At 36.1% G+C, this 26,561-nt stretch overlaps 3 protein-coding genes across 3 annotated transcripts; 1 reads left to right on the top strand and 2 right to left on the bottom strand.

The window, feature by feature from the left end:
- On the top strand, positions 1-13,735 carry LOC113521577 (transitional endoplasmic reticulum ATPase TER94). The gene is made up of 15 exons (XM_026907142.3): positions 1-160; positions 449-554; positions 3,246-3,499; positions 4,257-4,449; positions 5,152-5,362; positions 5,939-6,151; positions 6,504-6,697; positions 6,976-7,140; positions 7,802-8,009; positions 8,637-8,764; positions 9,318-9,483; positions 9,851-10,020; positions 10,841-10,978; positions 12,031-12,185; positions 12,907-13,735. Exons 1-15 carry the CDS (start codon positions 144-146, stop codon positions 13,004-13,006), a joined length of 2,418 nt encoding a protein of 805 aa, XP_026762943.2. The 5' UTR covers positions 1-143; the 3' UTR covers positions 13,007-13,735.
- A 1,924-nt stretch (positions 13,736-15,659) lies between these two features.
- LOC113521804 (uncharacterized) lies at positions 15,660-17,982 on the bottom strand. Its single transcript, XM_026907459.3, has one exon. The coding sequence runs from the start codon at positions 17,863-17,865 to the stop codon at positions 15,661-15,663; it is 2,205 nt and encodes a 734-aa protein (XP_026763260.2). The 5' UTR covers positions 17,866-17,982; the 3' UTR covers position 15,660.
- LOC113521748 (uncharacterized) lies at positions 17,978-26,055 on the bottom strand. The gene is made up of 6 exons (XM_026907400.3): positions 25,683-26,055; positions 25,315-25,444; positions 24,790-25,076; positions 19,173-19,348; positions 18,828-18,960; positions 17,978-18,748 (listed from the first exon to the last, which is right to left on the bottom strand). Exons 1-6 carry the CDS (start codon positions 25,803-25,805, stop codon positions 18,050-18,052), a joined length of 1,548 nt encoding a protein of 515 aa, XP_026763201.2. The 5' UTR covers positions 25,806-26,055; the 3' UTR covers positions 17,978-18,049.
- Between the last annotated feature and the right edge of the window lie 506 nt (positions 26,056-26,561).

Consider the following 26,561-nt stretch of genomic DNA (forward strand, 5'->3'; position numbering starts at 1 on the left):
AACACTGTAATTATCAATGAACAAATGAAATACGGCAACGTCACGCACATGAAGTGGAGAAGTTAAGTGATTGATCATTCTCTTTCGGCATTTTATAAAAATTAGTGAATTTACAAATTATATCTGTATTTTATAACAAAATAATGGCAGATAATAAGAGGTAAATTTTAAATTAAATAATATATTGTCCTAAAACATTAGCTTTCCAGACTTTTTCAATTCTATTGCAATAGGAGTAAACGAATCTTCGAAAAATTGGCTTGTCATCATGTCTGAGATAGGAACAAATTATACTTTTCGTTGTTCATTTTGTAATGTTATTAGTATATATTCTTTAGGAATGATTTAACTATTCGAAATGCTCAAGCATTAAAGAATTTACTTCGATGATAATTTTCTTTGTCATCGTTTGCTTAAGTTGCTAAATTGCTTTTTGCTTTATGTATAGCCCTGATGATCTCTCGACCGCGATCCTCCGTCGCAAGGACAGGCCCAATCGTCTGATCGTTGAGGAGGCGGTCAGCGATGACAACTCGGTCGTCGCGTTATCACAAGTAAGTTCATTGTACCATGAAATGCCATAGTAACATCAGCATAAACAATTAGCATGCTAAATCTGCAAAAATAATTATTCAACAACTTTATGTTTTATTGTTAATTTATCGATTCCATATTTAAATTATTGTTATTTTTGTTACATTGTTGTTTATATTACATTTAGCATAATATATAAATTTGTAAATTATTACATTTATTATTTGGTTATAAAATAGTGTAATTTTGCTTTCCAATAAATTATTAACTTATTGTTTTTCCCATTACACTTTTGCAATAATCAAATTGGACAAAATACCCATACAATGTATAGTCATTCTAACCCCTCTTCAATAGTTGATTGATAAAGTAATGATAAAGTTATAATCAGAGCTGTATCATATTGGAAGCCAAAATTGGTTTTATGTTTAAAATGTGTAGTGTGTACAAAAAGATAATAAATACATAACATTCAGAGCACAGATGTATACAATGCCTTATTTATTAACTACTCATTCTATACAGTTCAGTCCTTACAATATTAAAAATGTAAAAAAAAATTATAATAATAAAGTGCCTATAGTGTATAAGCCATTAAGTGTCAACTGCTAAACATAGTCTCCTGCATAAGGGCAGTTTTGCCAGTAGTTGCCACGCAATAAGAATAAAGTGCTTATATTTATATTAAAATGTAACTATATGACTTTGTATTAAGATCTTCTATAACATCAAAGTTTTTGTTTTATCTTTAAAATAAAATTTAAAAAAATTGCCTTTTTATTATAATAACTAAATAATTACATGGTTATAACTTTAGTGTTGGTCATGTATGAGATTTCAAATATATTTAATGTTATACTAATAAGAAACAATTTCTTTCTCATCTTATTGGCTGAAAATGCTTCTTGAGCATTGGAGGAAAAAATTGATGTGTCATTAGCCATTGTAAATGTCTTACGTGAATAAACAATTTCTGAATTTTGTTTATTTCAAGACTATTGTCATGTTTTCAAATGATCATGGTGGCTTTGAAGGTCTGGGCAATTTGCCATAAAACACTGAGTGACTACTTGTGTACTATACACATTGTTGCTATTAATAAGGATATTATAATATTTAATTAAATTTTTAAAATCATAATTTACTATAGCTCTGAAAAAATATTATATTCTGGTTATTTAGTTTCAATTCATTGAATTTATTCTACATACTAAAAACATGGATGTTTCAAGTACATGAAATTTTTGTGTTAATTTTTGTCCATAGACATTGTATACTAACAACTCACCCTGGTATTGCACAGATATATGGGTAGGAAATCTCAATTGTTTTTAAATAAAATACAATCCATGTTATTCACTGGTAATGTAGCCTTTTATAGTTGAAGGTTTTTTTAAAATTAGTCAAGTGTTTTATGAGGTTATCTATTACAATCAATAAATAGCTTTCGTAACAACACTGCAAGTAATTCAACCCTTAGTTTTTTTTTTTATTTGCGCACTTGATATATCTATCTCACACATACACACACACATATCACAGTGTATATATACAACATATCACAGTTACTGATATTGTGTAAAAAGATTTGAATATAATTTAATCATATGCATCCTTTATTTTCTATGATTTCGTTCAAGTAGTTTGCCAGGAACAATATTACAGAATAGGCATATTGGTACCATTCCAATATCTGTATTTTGGGTTTCTTTGGATATCGATAGTGAAAAAAAGTCATCAACCATCTCAACATCACCATTATTTATATTAATTTTGTTTGAGTTCTTCATTTTTATATTATATTTTGGATGACGGATATTTAATATCAGGCTAATATACAGATATTGTTACCACAATATATAAATATTGGTATATATTATCTACCTCTACCATGGAATTCTTTATATGGGCGCCTTTGCAATTAGGGTATTCCCCAACTTGTATACATAACTTTTTATTTATAAACTTTTAAAGGCATTTATGTGCTTTGTTTATAATAATCTTGTAGCCCATGGTACTATAAGTAATAATAAATGCCTCATTGATTATACAAACATAGTAGTAAGTATGGAATTGTAGTGTGTACATTATGCATTACACAATTGCACACACAGCATGATTGTATGATGATAATATGAGAATAAAATTGGATTTTAAACTTTAGACAACTTTAAATTTCCATGCACATCCAGGATCTTGTTGTGGAAAAACCATAACTCCCTACAATTTCATATTCTATTATTTTGTATCTGTTATTGTAAGAACAAAATTTTATTGATAAGAATAAAGAAACATCTAGTATAAAAGACACAAAATAATAATTTTTAGAAGAGTGCAAATGGTTTTTTATTCTTTATGAATTGTTAAATGCTAACAATTTTCACTTATGGTATTCACTTTCATAAATACACTACATGTATAATAAAGTTTAAATTAGACTAAATTTGATATTTTAAAAACATTAAATATACTTATTTCATGGAGGTAATAGTTTTTATATAATCTGTAAGGAATGAGTAATGTTATAGATAGAAATCATATTATTTTTATGTGATTAAAAGAATGTATGTGTTAAACTACTTGTCTTTTATATCATGGTCAATTTCAATTGAGTTATTGCTTTACATAGATCCCTTTGAAAACAATTATATTCCTACAGTCTCACATGATCTATTCCTTCTAATATCTTTATATAACTTTCTCTGATACAGGCAAAAATGGAGCAGCTACAATTATTCCGCGGCGACACAGTCCTGCTGAAGGGCAAGCGGCGCAAGGAGACAGTGTGCATAGTGCTCTCCGATGATAATTGCCCAGATGAGAAGATCCGCATGAATCGCGTAGTCAGGAACAACCTCCGCGTCCGTCTCTCCGACGTGGTGTCAATAGCGCCTTGCCCCTCTGTCAAGTATGGCAAGCGGGTCCACATACTGCCTATTGATGACTCCGTTGAAGGGTTGTCTGGGTAAGTTGAATATGAATCCTTCACCCTTAACCCTTAAAAGCCTGATTTTTTAAATCAAATAAAAAAAATATATATAAGTGAATCCTTTACTGTTTACTAATGGGAAAAAATAGTAAGAAAAATCAAAACGATATATTTATTATGAAAAAAACATTTGATATAATTTTTGATACTTTAGAGCATTACGGTAATTAAAATATTTAAATTTATTTAACAATGAAACAAGGCAAACTCCGGTATCAAATTTGAAACTTCAGGCATTTAAGGGTTAATATTCATGCCTAAAAAAAAGACAATAAACATAATATCCTCTTATTTGTAAAAAATAAAAACGTCTATAAATCTAGTTATTACGTTGTTTTGTCAATTTCTTTCAAATTGGGAATTTAGTGTATAAGAGACAGTTTAACAGCTAAAATAGGTTTGGCGTTTCTATGAATAACAAGGTCAGTGTTTAGGATAATATTGCAACTGTAACATCTATTATTTTTAATTTTTTTTTTTTTTTGTTTCCACCAATTCACAATTTCTATCAGACATCAATTTCTATCAAAGGTTGACTGGAAGAAATCTCTGGAATTTATGTGATAAGTCTACTATTGTACTCATTCTTTCCTAAGAACTCTGTATCCTATAATTAAAGTTTTTACTGTACAATAAAGTGTTATAAACAAAGAAATATATGGACATATTTTGCCCAAAAAGCGACATCTTTTCCAAACAAACTAAAGCTGACGCAAATTGTTTTTCAATACAGTAATCTCTTCGAAGTATATCTGAAGCCGTACTTCATGGAAGCGTACAGGCCCATTCACCGCGATGATACGTTTATGGTGCGCGGAGGTATGCGCGCCGTAGAATTCAAAGTCGTGGAGACAGATCCATCACCATACTGCATTGTGGCGCCTGATACCGTCATACATTGCGAAGGAGAGCCGATCAAACGTGAGGTTAGTAAGAAATGGGATATATTTTACTGCAGTACATCACAATGAAGCTAACCCTGAGTAATGGGAAAAGGTGAAGCAGAAGAAGTACATTGTAATGAATTTACCAAAAATTAATTATGATGAATTTTCAGGGGACTGCATGGTGGTTGATTAGATTAGGTAATTTATCTTTTTTATGAAATGGAAATATAGTGGCAACTCCATCCGCGTATCGGTATGCACTGGTGCAATACTAGTAAGTGATAACAAGTATAGGTTTTTTTTAATTTTTTTTTTTATTGAATGATAATGAAATGGTAACCTCGCCTGCGCTAACGGTATACGCTGGCGGGGCACCAGTGAGGGATAATAAGTGAGAATTAAAGGGCAGGACAGTCAGCCTATTGTGATGGAATTCAATACGCAGCCATTGGAATTCAACATGATAGTTCCCAGGGGACCATGTGTAGATCGACTTGATAATATATATTATAATCAATGGGGCTAGTAGTCCGCATTACTGGCAATCCCTTCCCCAGATATGTTAAGTTAGTTCAATTAGCTGATTGTGACAAGTTCACCAAAATGGTAACGGGCAGTATTGCAAAGTTTTTTAACTGGGTTTATTGGTAACAATTGCATTCATAGTCCCTATAATTAACGATTCTTTCACTCTTCTTTTGTTTGTGACAGTTGTCATTAATGATTCAATCTATTTAACAGGAAGAAGAGGAAGCACTAAACGCTGTGGGCTACGACGACATTGGCGGGTGTCGCAAGCAGCTCGCACAGATCAAAGAGATGGTGGAACTGCCACTGCGTCACCCGTCGCTATTCAAAGCAATTGGTGTGAAGCCACCCCGTGGTATTCTGCTCTACGGACCTCCCGGTACCGGCAAAACTCTCATCGCTCGTGCAGTGGCCAACGAAACTGGTGAGTGTCAGTTGATCGCTAAGGAGTGTATATAATGTGTCAAACTAGCACTATTGTCTAATAGGTCAATGTTTGTCGAATCTTCCACTTGTATGTGAATATTTAATTATGTTGGATTGTATTCGCGCGCAATCATTTCGGTGGCGGTAAATCATATCCCAGATCAATGCATTTAACCAACTGATAACAATGAGATCTCTCTATATATCAGTGCAGTATTTTTTTTAATGGATGATAATGAAATGGTTACCCCGCCTGCGCTATCGGTATACACTGGTGGGGTACCAGTGAGGGATGATAGATGAGGGTGAAGCAGGTCAGTTAGCCTATCGTGACGAATTCAACAAGAATTGTTCACGGTGGTTTCCAGGTGGAACCACGTGGAGGTTGACCTAACAGGGCAAATTGCTAGCAATGGGGCTGTCAACCTTCATTGCTAACAATCCCTTTCCCCCAACTATCAGTGCAGTATTTAGAGTAGTTAGTAATTCCCATCTAATATGTTTTTATCATTACTTCTTTTTTTATATTATACTCAAATTTTTAGACCATGGTTAAATTTCCCATAATCTCCAGGTGCATTCTTCTTCCTCATCAACGGTCCGGAGATCATGTCGAAACTGGCTGGCGAGTCAGAATCCAACCTGCGCAAGGCTTTCGAGGAGGCGGACAAGAACTCCCCGGCCATCATATTCATTGACGAGCTGGACGCCATTGCGCCCAAGAGAGAGAAGACGCACGGTGAAGTGGAGCGCCGTATAGTATCGCAGCTGCTGACGCTCATGGATGGTGAGTTGTCAATGGGACCACTATTAAATTTTCAACATGGGGGTTATTATGGGCGAAACAGTATACTCTGTTATGTCCATGGTACTGCTCATGTCTATAGGCGACGCTTATCACTTTCCATCAGGTGGACCATCAGCATGTTTGCCATTCTAAGTTGTATAAAAAAAAAATTATGTAATTAAGTATTTATTTTGTTTGTGGACATGTTAATCTTTATAATCTGTATCATTCTTTGAAACAATAAAAAATTAAGAGAGGTTAAGAAATAAGTTTAGAGAAATGATGCCTAAGTATTGATCCCATTACAGTTTTCAATTAAAAATATTACTATATCGTCACGACCATTATGCAGGCATGAAGAAATCATCGCACGTAATCGTAATGGCGGCCACCAATCGCCCGAACTCCATCGACCCGGCGCTGCGTCGGTTCGGCCGTTTCGACCGCGAAATTGATATTGGTATACCAGACGCGACTGGCCGGCTCGAGATTCTTCGTATACACACCAAGAACATGAAGCTAGGCGATGATGTTGATCTCGAACAGGTATATTTAGTTTTTTTTTTTAAATAAGTATTGAATATAATACACAATGCTGTTGTTTTTTTTTTTTTCACCTAAACTGACCAAACTAAACATCGCTTGGTTAGACAAATGAAAGGCTTTTCAATTTGATTGTTTTTTTGTTAGTTGTGTTGTAGTTCTATCAGCTCTAAACCAATTTGGAATTTTCTTTTTTATCTGAAAGGATACTTTTAAAGATTTGTAAAAATTATTATGTGTTTGTCAAATAAAGTTAATTTCCTAATGGTTTTGTACTTCAGATCGCGGCAGAGTCCCACGGTCACGTCGGCGCCGATCTGGCGTCGCTCTGCTCGGAGGCGGCTCTGCAGCAGATCCGTGAGAAGATGGACCTCATCGATCTTGAGGACGACCAGATCGACGCGGAGGTGCTCAACTCGCTGGCCGTGTCTATGGATAACTTCCGGGTATGTGGTGATCTTCCCAAATATGTACATTCGGAAAGATACTGATTTTTCCTAGACCTAGATGATAATTGGTCATAAGGTCAATGACCATCTTCAATTTCAACTCTTAAAACTGCTGACAAAAGATATGGTTTAATTTTCTAGGGATAACAGCTTTCTTGAATGTGTATCTACTTATCAGCATTGCCTGTTTCTTAGCCTTATGTTGGAAATATGATGATGATGATGTGAAAATTTATTTCTGCTATAAGAACCAAATGATCAGTATACTTTAAAAGTGTTTCATTGTTTTTATTATAGTTGATTTCATAACTGTCACAGGTGTGTTTAGAGTTAGGAGGGGACAAACTATGCCGATCCCAGAATTGTCTGGTGTCCACCCCATGGGAACCTTTTAGCTGTGATATGTCATGTCTGAGAATACATAATATGTGCCTTTTTTATGGGACTTGGCTTTTTACCCCCCTAGAAAACAGTTTTAATGCCAATGGTTTCTATTAGATTAATTTAGTGCTAAAAAATATTTAAATACATAATATTAATTATTTTGAATTTACTATTAGCTCACCAACAATTTCCAATATCTATTTAATGAATTTAGACAATTTATTGGATAGAATGATTATTACATATAGAAATTTAATTATTTATCTATTCACAGTATGCAATGACGAAGTCGTCGCCGTCGGCGCTCCGCGAGACGGTAGTGGAGGTGCCGAACGTGACGTGGGGCGACATCGGCGGCCTGCAGAACGTGAAGCGCGAGCTGCAGGAGCTGGTGCAGTACCCGGTCGAGCATCCGGACAAGTTCCTGAAGTTCGGCATGCAGCCGTCGCGCGGTGTGCTCTTCTACGGACCGCCTGGTTGCGGTGAGTGCTAATACTATATTAATATAACAACTGCGAAAGTAGAACAAAGGCTACGTGTATGTTTGTTACTCTTTCATGCAAAAACTATTGAATGAATTTGAATGATATTTGGTATGTAAGTAACTTATGTCCTAACTTAGTATATAGCATAATTTATATACAGATTTACGCGAGTAAAGCCACAATATACAGTTAGTAATAGGTATTTTTAGGGTATTTTTGATGAACTCGAAGGTGAAGTTTGCAATTACGAAGACTGTTTAAAATTTGCTTTAACTCTTTAAGATTATATTATTCTAAATTTAGAACATCCCAAAAGAGAAATCTCTCAAGTCATAAAGTATAAAAAAAAAAGAGAAGTCTCATTGCGAATGGAATATTTTAAGTTTGTAAAACATTTGTTCTGAGTCCTAGGCACAGTCATTAGCAATACTGCAGGAAATATGGAGAAAAATTTCTTATTCATAATAAATACTGCTAAAATACAAATTCAAAGTTACAACTTTGTTAAGATTGGTAGTGAAAACATTTTAATAATAATAGTGATATAAGTACCTCTTTATTTACTTTGAACTTTCAAAAAAACTTTATCAACAATAATTATATTACGTCTTAATTTCTTTACAGGTAAAACTCTTCTGGCTAAGGCCATTGCCAACGAATGCCAGGCGAACTTTATTTCAGTGAAGGGCCCTGAATTGCTCACTATGTGGTTTGGTGAATCTGAAGCCAACGTGCGAGACATCTTTGATAAGGTAGGTATTCGCCGCAATTTCGTTTTGTTAAATTGTTCTATTACTATAATTTTCAGATATTACAACATACCAGATAAGAAAACACTGTGACCTACTAGTATTTTTATTTTATACATTCTGGAGTGGCAAACACTAACATCCCAAAATGGTATCATGAATCATAGAACATACTGTGATGTTCATAGTGTATTCATGTGGTGTTGCTATTGTCAAGTAATATGTGTTATGCCTTTTAATTTCACTGCTATGTCTAGTCCTTTAAATCCAAATCATGCAAGCATAGTTGTTGCTCAGAAGAATCACAAGTGGACAACTGTTTTTATGTAATGGATGAAAATGGAACGGTAACCCTGACCTGCGCTATCGTATATTGAATGACAGATAAGAATAAAGCAGGTTAGTTGGCCCAACATGATGAATTCATCTAAAATTAACCACAATGGTTTCCAGAGGGAACCGCGTGGAAGTCGACCTGTTAGTAATGATCAATTACTTTCCCTCCAGTAAACAACTGTTGTTAGTGAATAAAAAACTAATACAAGTAAAATAATAGGCACGGTCGGCGTCTCCATGCGTACTATTCTTCGACGAGCTGGACTCCATCGCCAAATCTCGCGGTGGCTCAGTGTCTGATGCTGGCGGCGCCGCGGACCGAGTCATCAATCAGATCCTCACAGAGATGGACGGCATGGGTGCTAAGAAGAATGTTTTCATCATCGGTAAAGGGCGCTTTGTAATCTATGGATTTGAATGCTTAAGTTTATGACTCGGGTCTACCTTATTGGTTGACTGTATCAACTTTAAAACTTAATATAATTTTGCAATTAAGTTTCCGATAAATACTGGTAGGTTTTTAGTAGGTGAAATAGCTTCAAAAATCTAAATAAATAAAACTCCAGAATATTCTTTCTTATTTGAAATGCAAAATTAATTTCGAAAATATTTTCAATTATGTAATAAATTATTACAAGATGTATTTTTAAGTGTGTATTTGTTTTTTTTTTTAACATCTGAAAAACAATAATTATTACAATTATTTAAAACCATTTTAGACCACATGTCATATTCTCTGGACACGGTGTACAGGTGCGACGAACCGTCCGGACATCATAGATCCGGCGATCCTGCGGCCGGGCCGCTTGGACCAGCTCATCTACATCCCACTGCCAGACGAGAAGTCGCGCGAGGCCATCCTCCGCGCCAATCTGCGCAAGTCTCCAATCGCCAAGGACGTGGACCTGTCTTACATCGCTAAGGTAACAATCGTATAAACTTTAGGTTCTTCTAATAATAAACATGTGTATTTCCCCACTACCCTCTCAATTTCCATACTTGAGTTTCAAAAGATATATGCATCATTTGCAGCGCCCAATACGAGGGGCATTCCACCACACATATCAAATAGCAGCATAATTCACTAATTGTGCCTTCTTGTTTTGTCGCCTTCCAAAAAAAATTAAAATAAAATATGTATATGAACCTTGCAGAAAAAATGCAAATTTCTAAATCTACAAATAATAAAAAATACCAATTAACAGACTCATATAATTAAGATTACTTTGAGTGATACTGGCTCATCTCTTTCCAATGTTACTTGTTTGTTGATTGCTATATTCTAGTAATACACAATAGTACATATGTGTCGTATAAATAGATACATGTCTTTAAATTAATTTTAATATAGTTTTATTTAAGGCAACTTTAATTGCTCTTTAAGAGTAACAAACGCAAGTTTTTTTTATACAACTTAGAATGGCAAATAAGCTGACGGCCGACCTGATGGAAAGTGGTAACCGTCGCCTATAGATATGAGCAGTACCATGGACATAACACAGTATACTGTTTCGCACATGTTACCCCCAAGCGTTGCCATTCCTGAGGACTCAGATGTTATTCCTCTGTACCCTGTAAATTCACGCCATATCCCACCCTTCTGTCGCCCTATTATCTTTTTACCTTCTCCGCTATATTACATGCTCAGACATACTAAAAACTGGCAAGAGTTTAATTTATAAATATCTTTACAAAATTATTTGTTATTAACTGTTGCTACAAGTTGTTTTATGAATGTATCAGGTGACACAAGGGTTCAGCGGTGCAGATTTGACAGAGATTTGCCAGCGGGCGTGCAAACTGGCCATCCGGCAGGCCATCGAGGCTGAGATACACCGCGAACGCGCCCGCCAACAACAGCCGGCCGCCGCCGTCATGGACGTATGTATACCATGCCATTATAGCTTTTTATAGCTGATTGTTAAAGCGTCGTATTACAATGCTATGTAGGATCTAGAGGCAATGCAAGCTGATAGTGAAATTATCGTAGAAGATAGTTTATCTAGGAATTTATGCTCCATTACTGAGACAGTATCTGTGAGTGTTCTTAGTTGAGCTAACCTAAACTGAACCAGAAGGTGGTTTAGATTACTGCTAGCGTTTTAAAGTGATCCTAGTGAGAGTTCCAAATGCAATGGATATGCATAGAATAGAAATAATCTTTATTTAAATAGACTTGTTAGCTGAATCAAAAAAAAATAAAATTACAATTTAAAAGAGCTTGTTAGCTCTTTTAAATTGTAATTTTATTTTTTTATGATTCTGCTGGGTTCAGAATGTTGTTATCTGCTGAGAAGAACCTATAAGAAACTCAACAGTTATTGCATTCTTTAGTTGTTTATAAATTTTGATATCTATCGATTTGCATCTCTTGTATCTTTTGTGTACATTTTTAAAATAGAAATGATTTGACTGTAATTTAGATAGTTTTTTTTACGGAAGATTTCTGTTTTCTTCCATACAAAGCCAAGGCAGGTCGCTACTAATATATACTATTTATTGTATTAGTTGACTCGTTAAACATTTTATTACTTCCTACTCCTATCGTGTTCTTGTTTTATTCTGGTGTAAAAACTCTCCTATTTCTAGAGTTGGAGCAAACAATGTACATTTACAAATGTCATGGCATTAAAATAGTTTGAGCGGTTTCGGAGATTAGCGTAAATGAATATCATGAGTCGTTATTTTAATATACGCTATAGAATGAGTCAACCCATCCTTTCCCGTGCGTATCATAAGAGGCGACTAAAGTGATGGTGGAGGGATAGGCAGCAGCGTCCCTCTTAAAACATTACCAAATCTTAACCCCCCATGGGTTGGCAACCACAAAGCCTAATAACAACTGGTAAAATTCCTTTTATGGGAGGCATATGTTCAGCAGTGGATAGTTAACCGCTGATATAATGATTATTTTTTTATTGTAATTTTGATAGATGGACGAAGAGGACCCAGTGCCGGAGATCAGTCGCGCTCACTTCGAGGAGGCGATGAAGTTCGCGCGCCGCTCCGTCTCTGACAACGACATCCGCAAGTACGAGATGTTCGCGCAGACGCTGCAGCAGAGCCGCGGCTTCGGGACGAATTTCAGGTACCTAGCTCTGTCATCACAAATCTTTAAAAGAGCAACACGCAAGTTTCTTGCTCGTTCTTCTTGTGATGAGACAGCTTTCCGAACGAGCGGTAGATTAAAAAAAATGTAATGACTTTTCAAAAGTGCTTCAATGTAAGTTTATTTGAATAAATGATTTCTATTCTATTCTATTCTATTCTATTCTTTTGCAGCATGAACAGAAAGAAAAAGTGTCGAAAATCTTTATTCTTACAAAATATCACATGCTTCATGAACTTTTCTGTTTCAAAATGTTATGTTAAGGATATTGTATTTATTTAGATATGTAATAAAATGGTGTAAAAGTATCTACTGCAGATAGTAACTTATAATAACTTTTAAGTAACTTGGGTCATAAATATACAAGTAAATGTGTTAGTATTTTAATGTAATGCTCTACCGGTTTAATTTACGTGTAATTAGATCGAGAAAGCTCGACTAGTTTCGGGATCAATTCATGATCTTTAATCATGAGCGCCTCGGTCCGCAGAGCACAAGCTGTAGGCGCTCGCGGCAATTGAATGAATTGATCCCGATACTAGTCAAGCTTTTCCGATCTAATTACATTCCACGTAAGGTAAACCGGCAGTTGTTATATTAAAATATAATGTGTACTTATGAAACTTTTAGCAATAAATATCTTTGGTTTTAATTCTTGTATCATAATTCAGGTAATGATATAAAATCTATCGTTTATCAGATTCCCGACGAGCGGAGGCAACACAGGCGGCACGGGCACCTCCGGCGGCGATCAGCCAACCTTCCAAGAAGAGGGCGGCGACGACGACCTCTACAGCTAAGCGGTCTCCTCAACCACACGCTCGCTCCATTCTCCACCAAACCACTAAGGATACATGAGCTGTCACATGAAAACTACGGCGTTCACATAGGTTTTACCACGTGTTTATGTGAACGTTGCAATCTCATTTCCACTTAACGCGTTAGGTAAAGCTTATGTGTGATCTGTCAATACAATTATGGAATACCCGTTGATCGGGTCCCATGAATATGTTTCCTGTATTGTCCAAACCAGTGAGAAAGAGATAGTGGCAACGGGCGAGATATCGATAATCGAGGCGGTACCCAGTTCTAGGACTGACTTATTACTAATTAAGGTTTATCGGTTTAGTAATTCCAACAGGCGTGTCGGAGACGAGGCGTGCACCGTTCACATTTAAAACTATATTTGTCTCCCGCAACGCGCAAGTTTGACTGTGTGCGGCGATTTGTCAAAAAAATCCACTGATCTATATCTTATATGAATAAAATGTAAATGTAATTTATTTTGTAATTCAATCATTCGATAGCATTTCTGTTCCGATTCGCTTATATTTTAGTTGTAATCAAATAATGTTTGTGGTAAGCTCGCTCGGCGGGCGCGTAAGATGATCATACGATATAATTATAGAATAATTGTTAATTGTATTTGCCAGATCCTGTGCGTAGTCGTTAGCTCCGGTGCCGTGGCATCGCCGCTGACATTATACAATATCGCAGTGGTTTTTTAATAAAAGATTTTTATAGACTAATGAGTGTTTTTATTTCGGTCATACATCCTATAAGAATTCCATAGTAGTTCCGACATAGAATGTGAATGTGAAAAAGACTCCATTTTCCTCGCTTAGCCTCTCACTTGGGTCATTGTGCGTATGAGTCGTGGCTAGTGCAGCCAACCTAGCTCCGCCCAGAAGCGCAGAAGCTTCCTGGGTTCTTCACAGGCCTCACGGAGCGACCTCACCATTCCGAGGATTTCTAAACGTTGATGGGCCACAGCCTCACATTCCAGGATTACGTTCCGACATAGAATAGGCCACTCCTTTTCTCATGAGTGTCGTAAGAGGCGACTAAGGGAATTTAAATAGCGGGATGGGTAGCAGCATCCCTTTTAAAACATCACCAAAGCATAACTGCCCCCTCCCCCTTCCACCTGTCAAGCGTGGCAGCAACTGGCAAACCTTCGATTATGGAGAAAGCCTGTGTTCAACAGTGGACAATTAACAGCTAATGTAATGATTCTATGGGAATTATTTATATTTAGTTAGTACATTAAGAAGTAGGCATTTTAAATCTTTTTGTTTTTTATACTTTTAACATTTAGTAAGGCTCTATTCTGAGAAGTCATTTCTCTAAGCCTTTTTCTAAAATCAAAATTTATAGCCGGCTGATGCCAGCAATATCTTAATTTTAAGGACCAATACTAAATAATAAATTTATGCTAATGCTTTTTCAAATGTTACGACTTATTGTAGTTTAATAATTTGCTAATACATTTATGGTATACAGTGGAGCTGGGTTACTGCCGCTCGCAAATCTTAACAGTAGCGACTGTGTCCCAGGGGAAAAAGGTTTAGTATGATTGACCTACATAAATGTAGGTCACGGTTGGTCTGTTTCACGTATTTAGGTCACCCTGTAATATTCTCCTGCAGTATTATTGTGAGAGAGAAAATATAAATTATATATATATATATATATATATATATATATATATATATATATATATATATATATATATATATATATAAATTCTGTCAAATACCCAATTCCGCTATCCTTTAAACTAGTAAATAATAACATTAATGAATGATGGTCACGGAAATACGTAATTGGGATAGAGTACTGAAACGGTGATTCGATTTGTCAGCTGACTCTAATGCAACTACGGTAGGCGTGATGTAGATACAGTTTTTATGAATGTAATTCCAGATTCGATTCTTGGTCGAGCAAATACGTTTTCTAAAGTATGTATGTTTTTAATGGATGATAATGAATAGTAGCCCCGTCTGCGCCATCGGTATATACTGGCGGGGCACCAATGAGGGCTGATAGGTGATGATGAAGCAGGTCAATTAGCCTATCGTGATGAAATCAAGAATTAATCACGATGGTTTTCAGGGGGAACCGCGTGGAGGTCGACCTGACAGGGAATGGGATCGCTAATTCCCATTACTAACAATCCCTTCTCTCCTCATCTAAAGTATATAGTAAGAATAGTACCATGGGTGGGAGTTTTGAATAGTGCTCTCAGATGTTGGTTGTTCGTATTCCATAATACAAGCCATCCTGGTTTTGTAACTAGGCAATAAATGTGTGGCATTTCTTTTAATAAGATCTTTATCTAACGTAAAAGTAATATTTATTCAGAATTTGTCATAACTTCAACAGTTATCTATCCATTGCTGAACATAGGCCTACCCCATAAACTGCCATAAGAAAGGGAGCGTTCAAGACCGCAGTTTACCATAGGGAGAATTTTACCAGTAATCGCCAAACCTGGCAGGCGGATTGGCAACCGCAGTTTGGCTTATGGTGATGTTTTAAGACGGATGCTGATGCCCATGCCTCTACTATTAAGTTTCCTTAATCGCCTCGTAAGTGGGTGTCTTACGAGAAAGGAACGGGTGCCGGGAGCACACGGCAATATTATATTTATAAATTAAAATTATACCAGAATTTATTTAATTTCATTACAATCTTTCATTCTAAATATTTCTACAAGTTGAGGCGACTCATCTATTAAATTCTTCAAAGAATACGCCCGCTCTGTTGCAAACGAACTTGCATTTTTCGTTAAGTGTGATGGTGTTATGGAGCCGTCAACTATTGCGAATTTATTCCTAGTGTCACTATCGAACATTTGCGATCCTTTTACAATTTCATGGAGAAGCTTCTTTATTTCAAAGTCGGAAAAGCAATTGCATAGATAATCGAAACTTGGTTCCGTATATTGGGTGCTGGCATCTTTGGTTCTTATTTCAATTGGTTCAGGTTTTAGAGGAGGTGAAGATTTCCCTTGAGCCCTTTTCACCAACTTCTTCAAAGTAGCAAGAGAACATTTTTCATAGTTAGGCAAATCAGGCGAATCAAAGGTCGACATCTTCCTCATGTAAACTGGAAGATGTTCTTTCAAGTGTCTTTTAGCTTTTTTACTACATTTGCATTTCTTTGAATCCATATAATTCATGAAACTCTCCCATTTCGGTTCTCGTTCATGGGCCAATTCGACACTTGCAGTTTCAATCTTGATACCTGAAGAAATAGATGTGGCAGGTGTCATTTTGGTTTCTATGTGAGAATTTGAAGGAATCTGTGTTGCTTCGAGCGGATTACAGAAACAGTAAGGTACGTTGCAAATACAACAATTAAGAGGTACATCATTTACGTTCGATAGTTCATTTTGTATAATTTGAAATAAAGAGCTTTCCAATTTTAATTCTAGCAGCTGTTTGGAAGAGGTAAATTTAACTGGAACGGCATGCTCATACACGTAATTATCAGCTAAATCTTCATCATCTCCACGTTGGCCGTGAATGTATTGCTTTATTTTATCCGTAAACATGTCAAAATTATCACAAGCGGCATAGATGCATCTTTTGTTTACTACTATTACCGGCAGTTGAGATGCACTGGACGTACAATGTTTCGGACAGAGATTTTGCTCGAGTCTTGGTTTATATCCTTTATCGCAAAAGAGAAAGAATGGATGCGGTCGAGGTACTGGAGTGTGCCGCGATTCATCTTGTTCAGACACAAAAATACTTTCAGCACTAGGGTTTTCTAATGCTTCGTTTAACTGTAACAACATTAATTTCTCCATGTCAATGAAAAAATCTGCGTGTTCCGGTAAAGTGTTTAGACAATACACTACAAACAATTGAAACCTTTTAACCACTTCGCATACTTTCTTTTGCCATATCTTCATGAACTCATCACAATTCCGTTCCTTCTCTTTTGCTAGTCGAATTTCGAAATCTTTCATTGCTATTTCATCCGTCAATACTTTTACCTTTTTAGCGTGTTCGTGCGTCATCTGTTGTATTTCTTTATTACATTTTTCTCGTTCTTTTAGAGCTACGTATACTTGACAAGCTAAGTTTTGACACTCAAGTAAATTTCTTAACTTTTCTACAACTGTATGTTTTTCAACATTTATATCATGTATTTGTTCCGCCGTAAGTGACCGTGATTCTTCAATGTTCTTTATAAATTGGGCTTTAAGATTTGCTTTGTCTTTTAATAATTGTTCATTATATTTATCGTACAACATCGTCGCCTGATGCTTTAACAACGTTTTATAACGAAGACTCATTTTATTATAGGCCTCTTCCTTAGCTCTTTTGATTTCTTTAATAGTCGCGTCATGAAACAATAACTCTATTTTAGAAATGGATGTAGTGTACATTATAGTAAATTCATGAAATGCTTGTTGTATTTTCCGAGTATTTTGTTTAGCAGCTTCTTTAGAGCAATTTTCCCAGAGCTGGCGACAGTTTGTTTCAATAGTTTTCTTCCAATTGATATCGTTCTCTTGAAGTAGAATAGTTTTTTCATCTTCCAGATGTTTTTTGTGATTTTTAACTAGTTTCTCACCGAAGAATCTTATACCGTTGTATCCTAGTTTTGAGAGATACTCTTTCTTTACAGGTTTTAAGATGGCCCGTTCTTTTAAAAGATCTTCAGGTGCTACGAACCAATCATTGCCGCCTCCTTTCATAGGTGGCTCTAAGCCAGCGAGAACTTTCAATTTTGGTGTCATCGATTTAAAGTATACATTTGCTAACGGTGGCGACATCTTATTTTTCATCACAGACTGGGTCGGGACTTGTTCGCGTTCAAGATAACACTTTCTCAAATAATAATTTTCATTTAATTTGAACATTTTTTAATAGAAAAATATTTGTGGTCAAAAACTACAATCAAAATGACATTAGTTGATTTTTAGACTGTCAAAAATTACTATAAGTATTTATTACAAAAATAAAAAATACATGGTAGGTCAAAAATATTTTTTTATTTTATATAAAATTATAAATACGATTTTATTTACATTTTAACTTATACTGCTAAGTGACTTCGCCGACGCCCATCTGCATCTGCTGCAGCAAATTCATTACATGACAGAATCGTTCCTTTATTTCTGTGACGGAACGGTGTGGAAGTAACTCGCTTATTTTGCAGAAAACTAGCTCTGAGCTAGCTTCGCCTTTGAGGACTTCTAACATTGTTTTATCCTCGTCTCTTGTCCAACTGCTATTTTTTACTTCAGTGGTTTTCTTTTCTGTACTACCCGGAATAGGTTCAGCTTTTGTCTGTTTAATTTTAGTTGCTTCTTCTTTTCTAAAGAATGTTTGGTTCTTATTTTCTTTTTTATCCTTTTTCGGCACAGTATCCTGTTTGTCACTTTCTTTTCTATCTTTGCAATTTTTCTTAGCATTACTTTGTGATTTACCTTTTACTGTTTTAGGACTACTTAAAACACTAGGTACTGTTTCTTTGACTTTTGTATTGTCATTTACATCTTTGACGTTTTTAGTTGGCGATTTTAGTTGCTTCTTTGTTTTTTTAGGCGGAATTTTTGAGGTGGATTTGCTGGTGCGTTTAGGTGATGCCCTCTCTTCATCCGACTCGGGCGGTGAGAGGTGACAATGTGGGGGGGCCAGCCGTCGCGCGTGCACCCGATAGGGCTCCTTGCTATAGGGATATGTAACGCGCGCTGTGCGCAATAGTCTACCGTGTTGAAGAAACACTCGTCCGTGAAGATACTGTAAAATAGAAAGAAAAAATGTAAAAAAAATAAATTGGGAACTTTATATTTATATAGCTTTAAATAATGATATTCACCATAGTATCCAAACTCTCTTTATCATCCAATTTCCTCTTATTATGGGATTCGTCATCAAATTCCCAAAAATCATAACCCTTGTCTCTGGTGAGAAAACTTTCGTTTATTGTATCTGTTCCGTTCTCGTATATACTGTGGAAAAATTATTGTTACAATTATTAAAAGAACAAAAGTCAATCAAATGTGCTAGTATTTCTTTAATATCTTGGACTTTTTTGTATAAAATATAAAATTTATATTTTGAAATAAAAGTTTAAGGTCAAGAAAAATATTTATATTTTAATTTATTGAGTTTAAATACTTTTTTAAATTATAAAAAATAAAGCAGACAGCAAAATAAATACCTGTCGGGAGGCCTTTCATCGGCGAACAAAGCCTTGAACATCTGAGTGAGCCGAGGGTTCGAGCGGAGGTGAGGTAGTACACGTGCCTTCATGTCCTCACTTCTGCCGCTGTTTATGCCAGTCGTGATTGCTCGTAATATTTTGCGTAAGACCGTCGGCTTGCGGGAAAATGTGATCTGTAACAATGGAAATAAAGTCCGGTTTAATTTTGTCAATAAGCATTTAAAAAAGTTTTCGTTGTTGAACAATAAAATTTACTAATTCATAGACGTGTTCAATCTTCGACAAATGTTCGAAAAAATTTTTAAGATAGAATCTAGGCCAGGTTTTTTAAATGGATAATAATGGATAATCCCGCCTACGTTAGCGGTTTACATTGGCGGGGCACCAGTGAGGGATGATGGGCGAGAATGAAAGCAGTGTTTATCAAGAAATGAAATTTCGGAAAATATTACACTGTAGGCCCTTCAGTCAGTCAACCCATCGCGACGATTTCAATAAGATTTAAACACGATAGGGTAGTAATAGGGTTTTGCTAGCAATATACCCAATCAGGTTGACCAGTTTACCAGAGAACAAAAGTCGTTTGCTTGGGTACCTCTGTCCCATTTGTGTTTCAACAGTGAAGCAGTTGTTTGAGTGCCTGTGTTTCGGATTGAAGGGATATGGCGTGAATTTACAACATACAGAGGAATAACACCTGATTCCTCAGGAATGGCAACGCATGGGAGATATCATGGTTGAAACAGTATGCTCTGTCATGTCTATGGTACTGCTCATGTCTATAGGCGACAGTTACCACTTTCCATCAGGTGGACTGTCAGCTTGTTTGCTATTTTAAGTTGTATAAAAAAACCTTTACGCAGTTCCTATCCTCGTTCCCCGGAAACCCTCTTGGTTTTTTTTTTTGTAGAATTCGTCACAATGGACTAACCTGCTTTCATCTTCACAGTTAGTGCAGGAGGAGTTACCATTGAATTTTTACTCATTAAATAAAAACCACGATGGTTTCCAGATGGAAACCGCGTGGAGATTAACCTGGAAGAGTATATTATGGGGCTACTAACAATCTCTTGTCGTCGTCCCCCTAGGACAGGTACATCATATTACGAGAAACCAGAGCAGACGGGAGTTAATTTAGGAGTGAACCAAATTTCTATTTTCGTTTGTGTTGAACATATCGATAGAATCGGTTCCACGAGAGGGAACTAGACACCAGACATCGCCAACACATCATAGGATGTGTTGGCTTATGATTTACGAAAGTGTGGCAACTACTGGCAAATCTCCCCTTGTGGAGAAGGTTTATGTCTAGCAGTGGACAGTTAACGGCTACAATGATACAGTGATAACGTAGGGTATGCGCTGTAAAATGACTTACACAAAGGGAAATTTAATTTGTAAATCAAATTTCATAATGGGCAGTTTTGTGAAACAGGCCTGGGTAAAGAAGGTTGTTGTTAGAAAAAGTATTTAAGGATGAAAATGGGATGGTAATCCGTGTGGCGTGAGTGAGGCGTGAGGGGTGAATTAGAGCTGGTCAGTTTTTTTTTTAATAGGTGATAATGGAATAGTAAGCCCGCCTACGCTATTGGTATACGCTGACGGGGCACCAGCGAGGGATGATAGGTGACGATGAAAGCAGGTCAGTTAGGCAATCGTGACGAATTCCACTAGAATTAACCATGATAGTTGGGGGGAAGGGATTGTTAATAATGAGGAGGTTAGTTCCCATTATTAACAATATACCGTATCAGGTCGACCTCCACGCGGTTCCCCCTGGAAACCATCGTGACTAATTTATCATTGAATTCGTCATGATGGGCTAACTGATCTGCCTTTTCATCCTCATCATTCATCCCTCACTGGTGCCCCGCCAGTGAATACCGATAGCACAGACGGGGTTACCATTCCATTATCATCTATTAAAAAAAAACATGATAGTTTCTAGGGGGAACCACGTGGAGGTCGACCTGATAGGGTGTATTGCTAGCAATGGGTTCATTAGACCTCATTACTAACAATCCCTTTCCCCCCGGTAACCGCACTTGCGCTATTGATATACGATGGCGGGGCATCAGTGAGGCATGAGAGGTGAATTAAGAGCTGGTCAGTTTTTTTTTAATAGGTGATAATGGAATGGTAACCCCGCCTGCGCTATCGGTATACGCTAGCGGGGCACCAGTGGGAGATAATAGATGAGAATGAAAGCAGGTCAGTTAGTCCATCTTGACGAGTTCAACTAGAATTAACCACGATGGTTTCCAGGGGGAATCACGTGGAGGTCGACTTGACAGGGTATATTGCTAGTAATGGGGCTATTTGATACCATTACTAACAATCCCTTTCCCCCAAGAGCTGGTTAATTAACCTACTGTGTCGAATTCGAAAACAATCACGGTGATTTCTGTGGAAACCACATGTCTATATTTTTTAAAGGGGGTTTTTTTTTTATACAACTTAGAATGGCAAACAAGCTGACGACCCACCTGATGGAAAGTGGTAACCGTCGCCTATAGACATGAGCAGTACCATGGATATAACAGAGTATACTGTGTCGCCCATGATACTCCCCATGCGTTGCCATTCCTGAGGACTCAGGTGTTATTCCTCTGTACCCTGTAAATTCACGCCATATCCCACCCTTCAAACCGAAACACAGCCATGCAAACACAACTGCTTCACGGTAGAAACACGAACGGGACAGAGGTACCCAAGCAATCGACTTTTGTACAAAGTCTCTCTCCCGTATGGTCCCGGTATAGAATAGGCCACCCTTTCCTTTCCCATAAGTGTCGTAAGAGGCGACTAAGGGAGGGCGAGCGGTGGGCAGCAGCGTCCCTCTTAAAACATTTCTAAAGCCTAACTGCGGTTGCTAATCCATCTGCCAAGCGTGGCAACTACTGGCAAAACCCCCTAGGGGAAGCATATGTTCAGCAGTGGACAGTTAAGGGCTGATATGATGATGAATGGAATAGTAACTCTGCCAGTGCTATCGGAATACGCTAACGAGGCACCACTGATGAAACAAGTTGAGGAGGAAAGCAGGTTAGTTAGCCTGTCATGACGAACTTCACAAGAAATAAACACGACGGTTCCAGGTGGAAACGCGTGGTTTTTTTTAATGGGTGAAAATGGAAAAGTTACCCCGCCTGTGTAATCAGTATATGTTGACGGGACACCAGTGATAAATGAAATAGATTGAGGATGAAAGCAGATTAGTTAGCTCGTCATAATGAATTTACCAAGAATTAAACATGATGGTTCCAGGTGGAAGCGCGTGGATTTTTTTTAATGGGTGAGAATGGAATGGTAGACCCGTTTGCGTTATCAGTATGCTGGCGGGACACAGGTGATAAATTAAATGCGGACTACCAGGCCCATTGTTAATAATGGGCCTGGTAGTCCGCATTACTAACAATCCTTCCAGCCCCCCCTCATCGCTATGGGGCAGTTAGACCCCATTACTTCCTAGTAACCCTTTTCTTCTGAAAAGGGTTGTTGGTAATGGGTTCTAACTACGCCATTGCTAGCAATACACCCTATTGGAGGGAAAGGGATTGTTAGTAATGCGAACTACCAGTCTCATCGATAATAATATATTTTATCAGGTCGACGTTTCCATGGTTCCCCAGGGAACAGTAATGAATTCCAGGTGTATTCATCACGACAGGTTACCTGACCTGCTCTGTAATCCTCACCTATCATCCCTCACTGGTGCCCCACAAGCGTATACCGTTAGCGCAGGCGGGGCTACCATTCCATTATCATCCACTGAATACACCCTATTAGGTTGACCTCCAAGCGGTACCGCCTGGAAACCATTGTGGTTGCTTCTAGTGGAATTTGTTACAATGAACTAACTGACCTGCCTTCATCCACACCTATCATCTCTCACTGGAGTCCCGCCAGCGTATAGCGGTAGCGCAGGTGTGGTTACCATTTCATTTTTAAAAAAAAAAACTAGTAACAATCCCTTCTCCTAATGAGATAATATTAGGTGACGACAAAGTTAGGGCATTTGAGTTTATAAGGAATTAACCACCATGGTTTCCAAAGGGAACCATATGGAAGTTAACTTGATATGGTATAATTTAGTTAGGAGAAGATTATTAACTAACAACCCCGGTTACCACTTTCCATAAGGTAAGCCATCAGTTTGTTGACCAAACTAACTGTACAGGCTCAGTGCTGGCATAAACCACCACTGCATAATGCTGTTTAAAGTGATGATTAACAGATTCCCTATATAGATTCTCAGTGCAACAGTTAGTAGTTAGTTTCAACTGGAAACAGTACAGTTAGATGTAATAATACAGATATAACTACTTGTATTAAAAAAAACCTAGTCTTTTATCATTGTTACAGAGCTAGGACAAGCACTAACAAAATTCTGAAAGTTATAAGTGAGAAATAAAGCTCTCCTATAATTCAGCATTTCATTCAGATGCTATTCTAAACAGCTGGATCAGATCTCAGTAAATTGCTTTAATTGTATGTTCAATTTTATTAACACAGTTTGTAAGGAAATTGTTACTGACAAAATGGACCAAACTGTAGTCTGAAATATAAATTATTGTTATTATTTATAAGTATTAATAACATAAACCTACTGTTATGTTTCCAAAATAATAAAACCTATAAATATTTCTTTTTTCTTTTCATTTAAACGTTTCCTCTTGTCGGTGCAACTAATTCATGCATCTTCTTCCAGCCATCTCTATACCAGGCCATATCCATGACCTTCCTATATGACATGACACCTAGAGTTTTATCTTTATGATACTTAAAATGGCAAATGTTCTACTTGATGGAGAGTGGCAACCATTACCTATAGAATATCAATATTAAAGGGCACCATGAATATCACAGAATATACTACAGTGATAATATACTGTGATGGTACCATGGTCCATGGTACTCCTTAGTGATGACATTTCTGAAGGTTATGGATTTTTTAAACAGATAATAATAGAATGGAAGATGTAGATATTTTTTTAATATATGATATCAGTACCTATAAGAATAGGAAGAAAATAGGTTAGGTGGCCCTTAATGGTAAATTCAGCTAAAATTAATATGACAGTTTCTAGAGGAGATCATGTGGTGGTAGACCTTGTCAAGTGTGGTGTATAATGTATAGTGTATAATGCTAAATATGGGACCACAATTGTTTTTTGTTTTTTCAACATAACTTAATAAAAATATAAATAAATCATTAACTGACTCGATCATAGACAGTCAGTTGATTTATTTTGAATTATTTATTTATTCGAATAGTAGTGCAAATAAAACATTGGTTTTCTTTTTATTAAGTTCTATTGAAATAGACTTTAGTTCCCCTCTTACAGGACTATGGTGTTATACCTCCAAACCTTGTAAAATCATTGCCATATTCCATAGGTATACTAAGCAGAACTTGTATTACAGAAATTAGACAACTAATAGATATATTTTTTAAATATATACATATTATACTTAGGTAAAAACCCAGATTAATATAAATAGACATTAATGAACATAAATATCTGAATATTTAGATCATGGTCACAACTGTGAGGTGAGGCTGTGTTAAAATGCTTCACCACCTAAACAGCTGTCCAGGAAAAAAACTTACTTGCAATAGTTCAATGAAACTAGTCATCTGTACAAGTGTAAAGTGATCCATAAACCGTCCAACTTCTGCAGCCTGGCCTGGCTTTAAGAACATCAAGAACTCCTCAACTAAATCTTTATGATCTTCTCCAAATAACATTTCAACTTTTCTATATAATTGTACCGGAGTCTCTTTTGATGGGTCAAATGTTTGCAATAAATTTTGGAATTGAAAAAATTTATTAGCTGCTACTGCAGAGTTTGATGAAAATTTTGATTTCACTTTGTTGTAATAGGAGGTAACTAATGCTGAAAAAGTATAAATAATATATTAAGTTTTGCAACATTATTTTACTAAAACTTCCAATCATGTCTCTTGTTATGTATCTATGTTCCTTTCATTATAAAAGAAATTAACAATAATTTGGTAAGTTGTAATGAAAATTTAAAATGTATTAATTCATAAAATACATGCTTGTAATTCATATCAAAGAATAATAATAAGTATTATCTGAATTGACAAGTTATTGTTATTTATTGCACTCACCATTCTCTAATGCTCTATCATCAATTTTAGGTGGTTCCTGTTTCTTTTTAGTGTTTCCTTTGCCTTTTGTTTCTTTTTGTGAAACATCAGAAGTTTCCTTTATAGTTTTTTCAGGCCTTTGAGGTTGTGGCTGAAGAAAAATAAAATATTAATTAAAAATAATGGAATCACAAGTGTTGTTGAAAATGGCGTCAATCATTATAGATGCAATGAATCTAAAATAACACCAATATTAAGACGTGTTTGTGTATACAATATAAATATCATCGACCAGAATGTCTACAAGAAAATTTAACTAAAGTTTATAATAATAAAACCTCGAATTAATACAGGATTATGTAAATAAAATGCACTCCTGTCTGACTCACCTCAGGGTAGATTACGGGTTTTGAAACTGAATTCTGGTTGAAAAAGCTAGTACTTGGCTCAATTTTGTTACCAAAAGCATCCTGACTCTCTCTCGTATACAGAATGGGCATGGAAGGCAGCATCTGGAAGATCTACGTGATCTGCTTTGGACAAAAACAAGACACAACACTTCACGATTTGATCTGCTTCTCACATGATATTTCAATGAAATATAAACTTAAATAAAACACAATATGCAATCACTAAAAACTATATAAAATCATGGCTTATATACATAAAAAACTATTATTGTTTTTAATTTTGCAAACAAATACAATTACACGAAAGAAATGGAAACATTTTTGACAGTCGGAAGGAAGGACGCAAAAACGAACGGCAGAGCGCGCACACGTTTCATTTTAAGTTTCTTTTAAAAATCGGAGGAATGCAGAAACTTCTCTAATTACTTTCTAATTTAAAGAAAATCTTAAAGTTTGTTATATTGACTTGAGCTACGTATTAATTAAAATTATATAGCTTAATATTTGGTGTAAAATTATGAATTAGAATAGGTAATAACAAACAAGCGCGGATTATTGAAAACTTTTTTCCATTCGAATTTCGATGAAAAGATGTAAAACTGCAAAAAATAATGGAAGAAATATTTTGTACAATGTTATTATTGACTATATAAAAATAATGATGCATTTTGTTATTTAGAAATAAAGAATACAAAATTAATTCATAATAAATAAAGAAAATAAAGTAGATCAACAATTAAGTACCTGGAACGTTGTAGTAAGTATCGAATAATTTTGATTACACTTTAATTTTATATTCATTGGTAGTTGAACTGAACTTGGCAGATTGTTTATGTAAAATCATCGTAATTTCTCATA

Source organism: Galleria mellonella, unplaced genomic scaffold (assembly GCF_026898425.1).
Source record: "Galleria mellonella isolate WM207_F2 unplaced genomic scaffold, CSIRO_AGI_GalMel_v1 utg63, whole genome shotgun sequence".
Classification (NCBI taxonomy): Eukaryota; Metazoa; Arthropoda; class Insecta; order Lepidoptera; family Pyralidae; genus Galleria; species Galleria mellonella.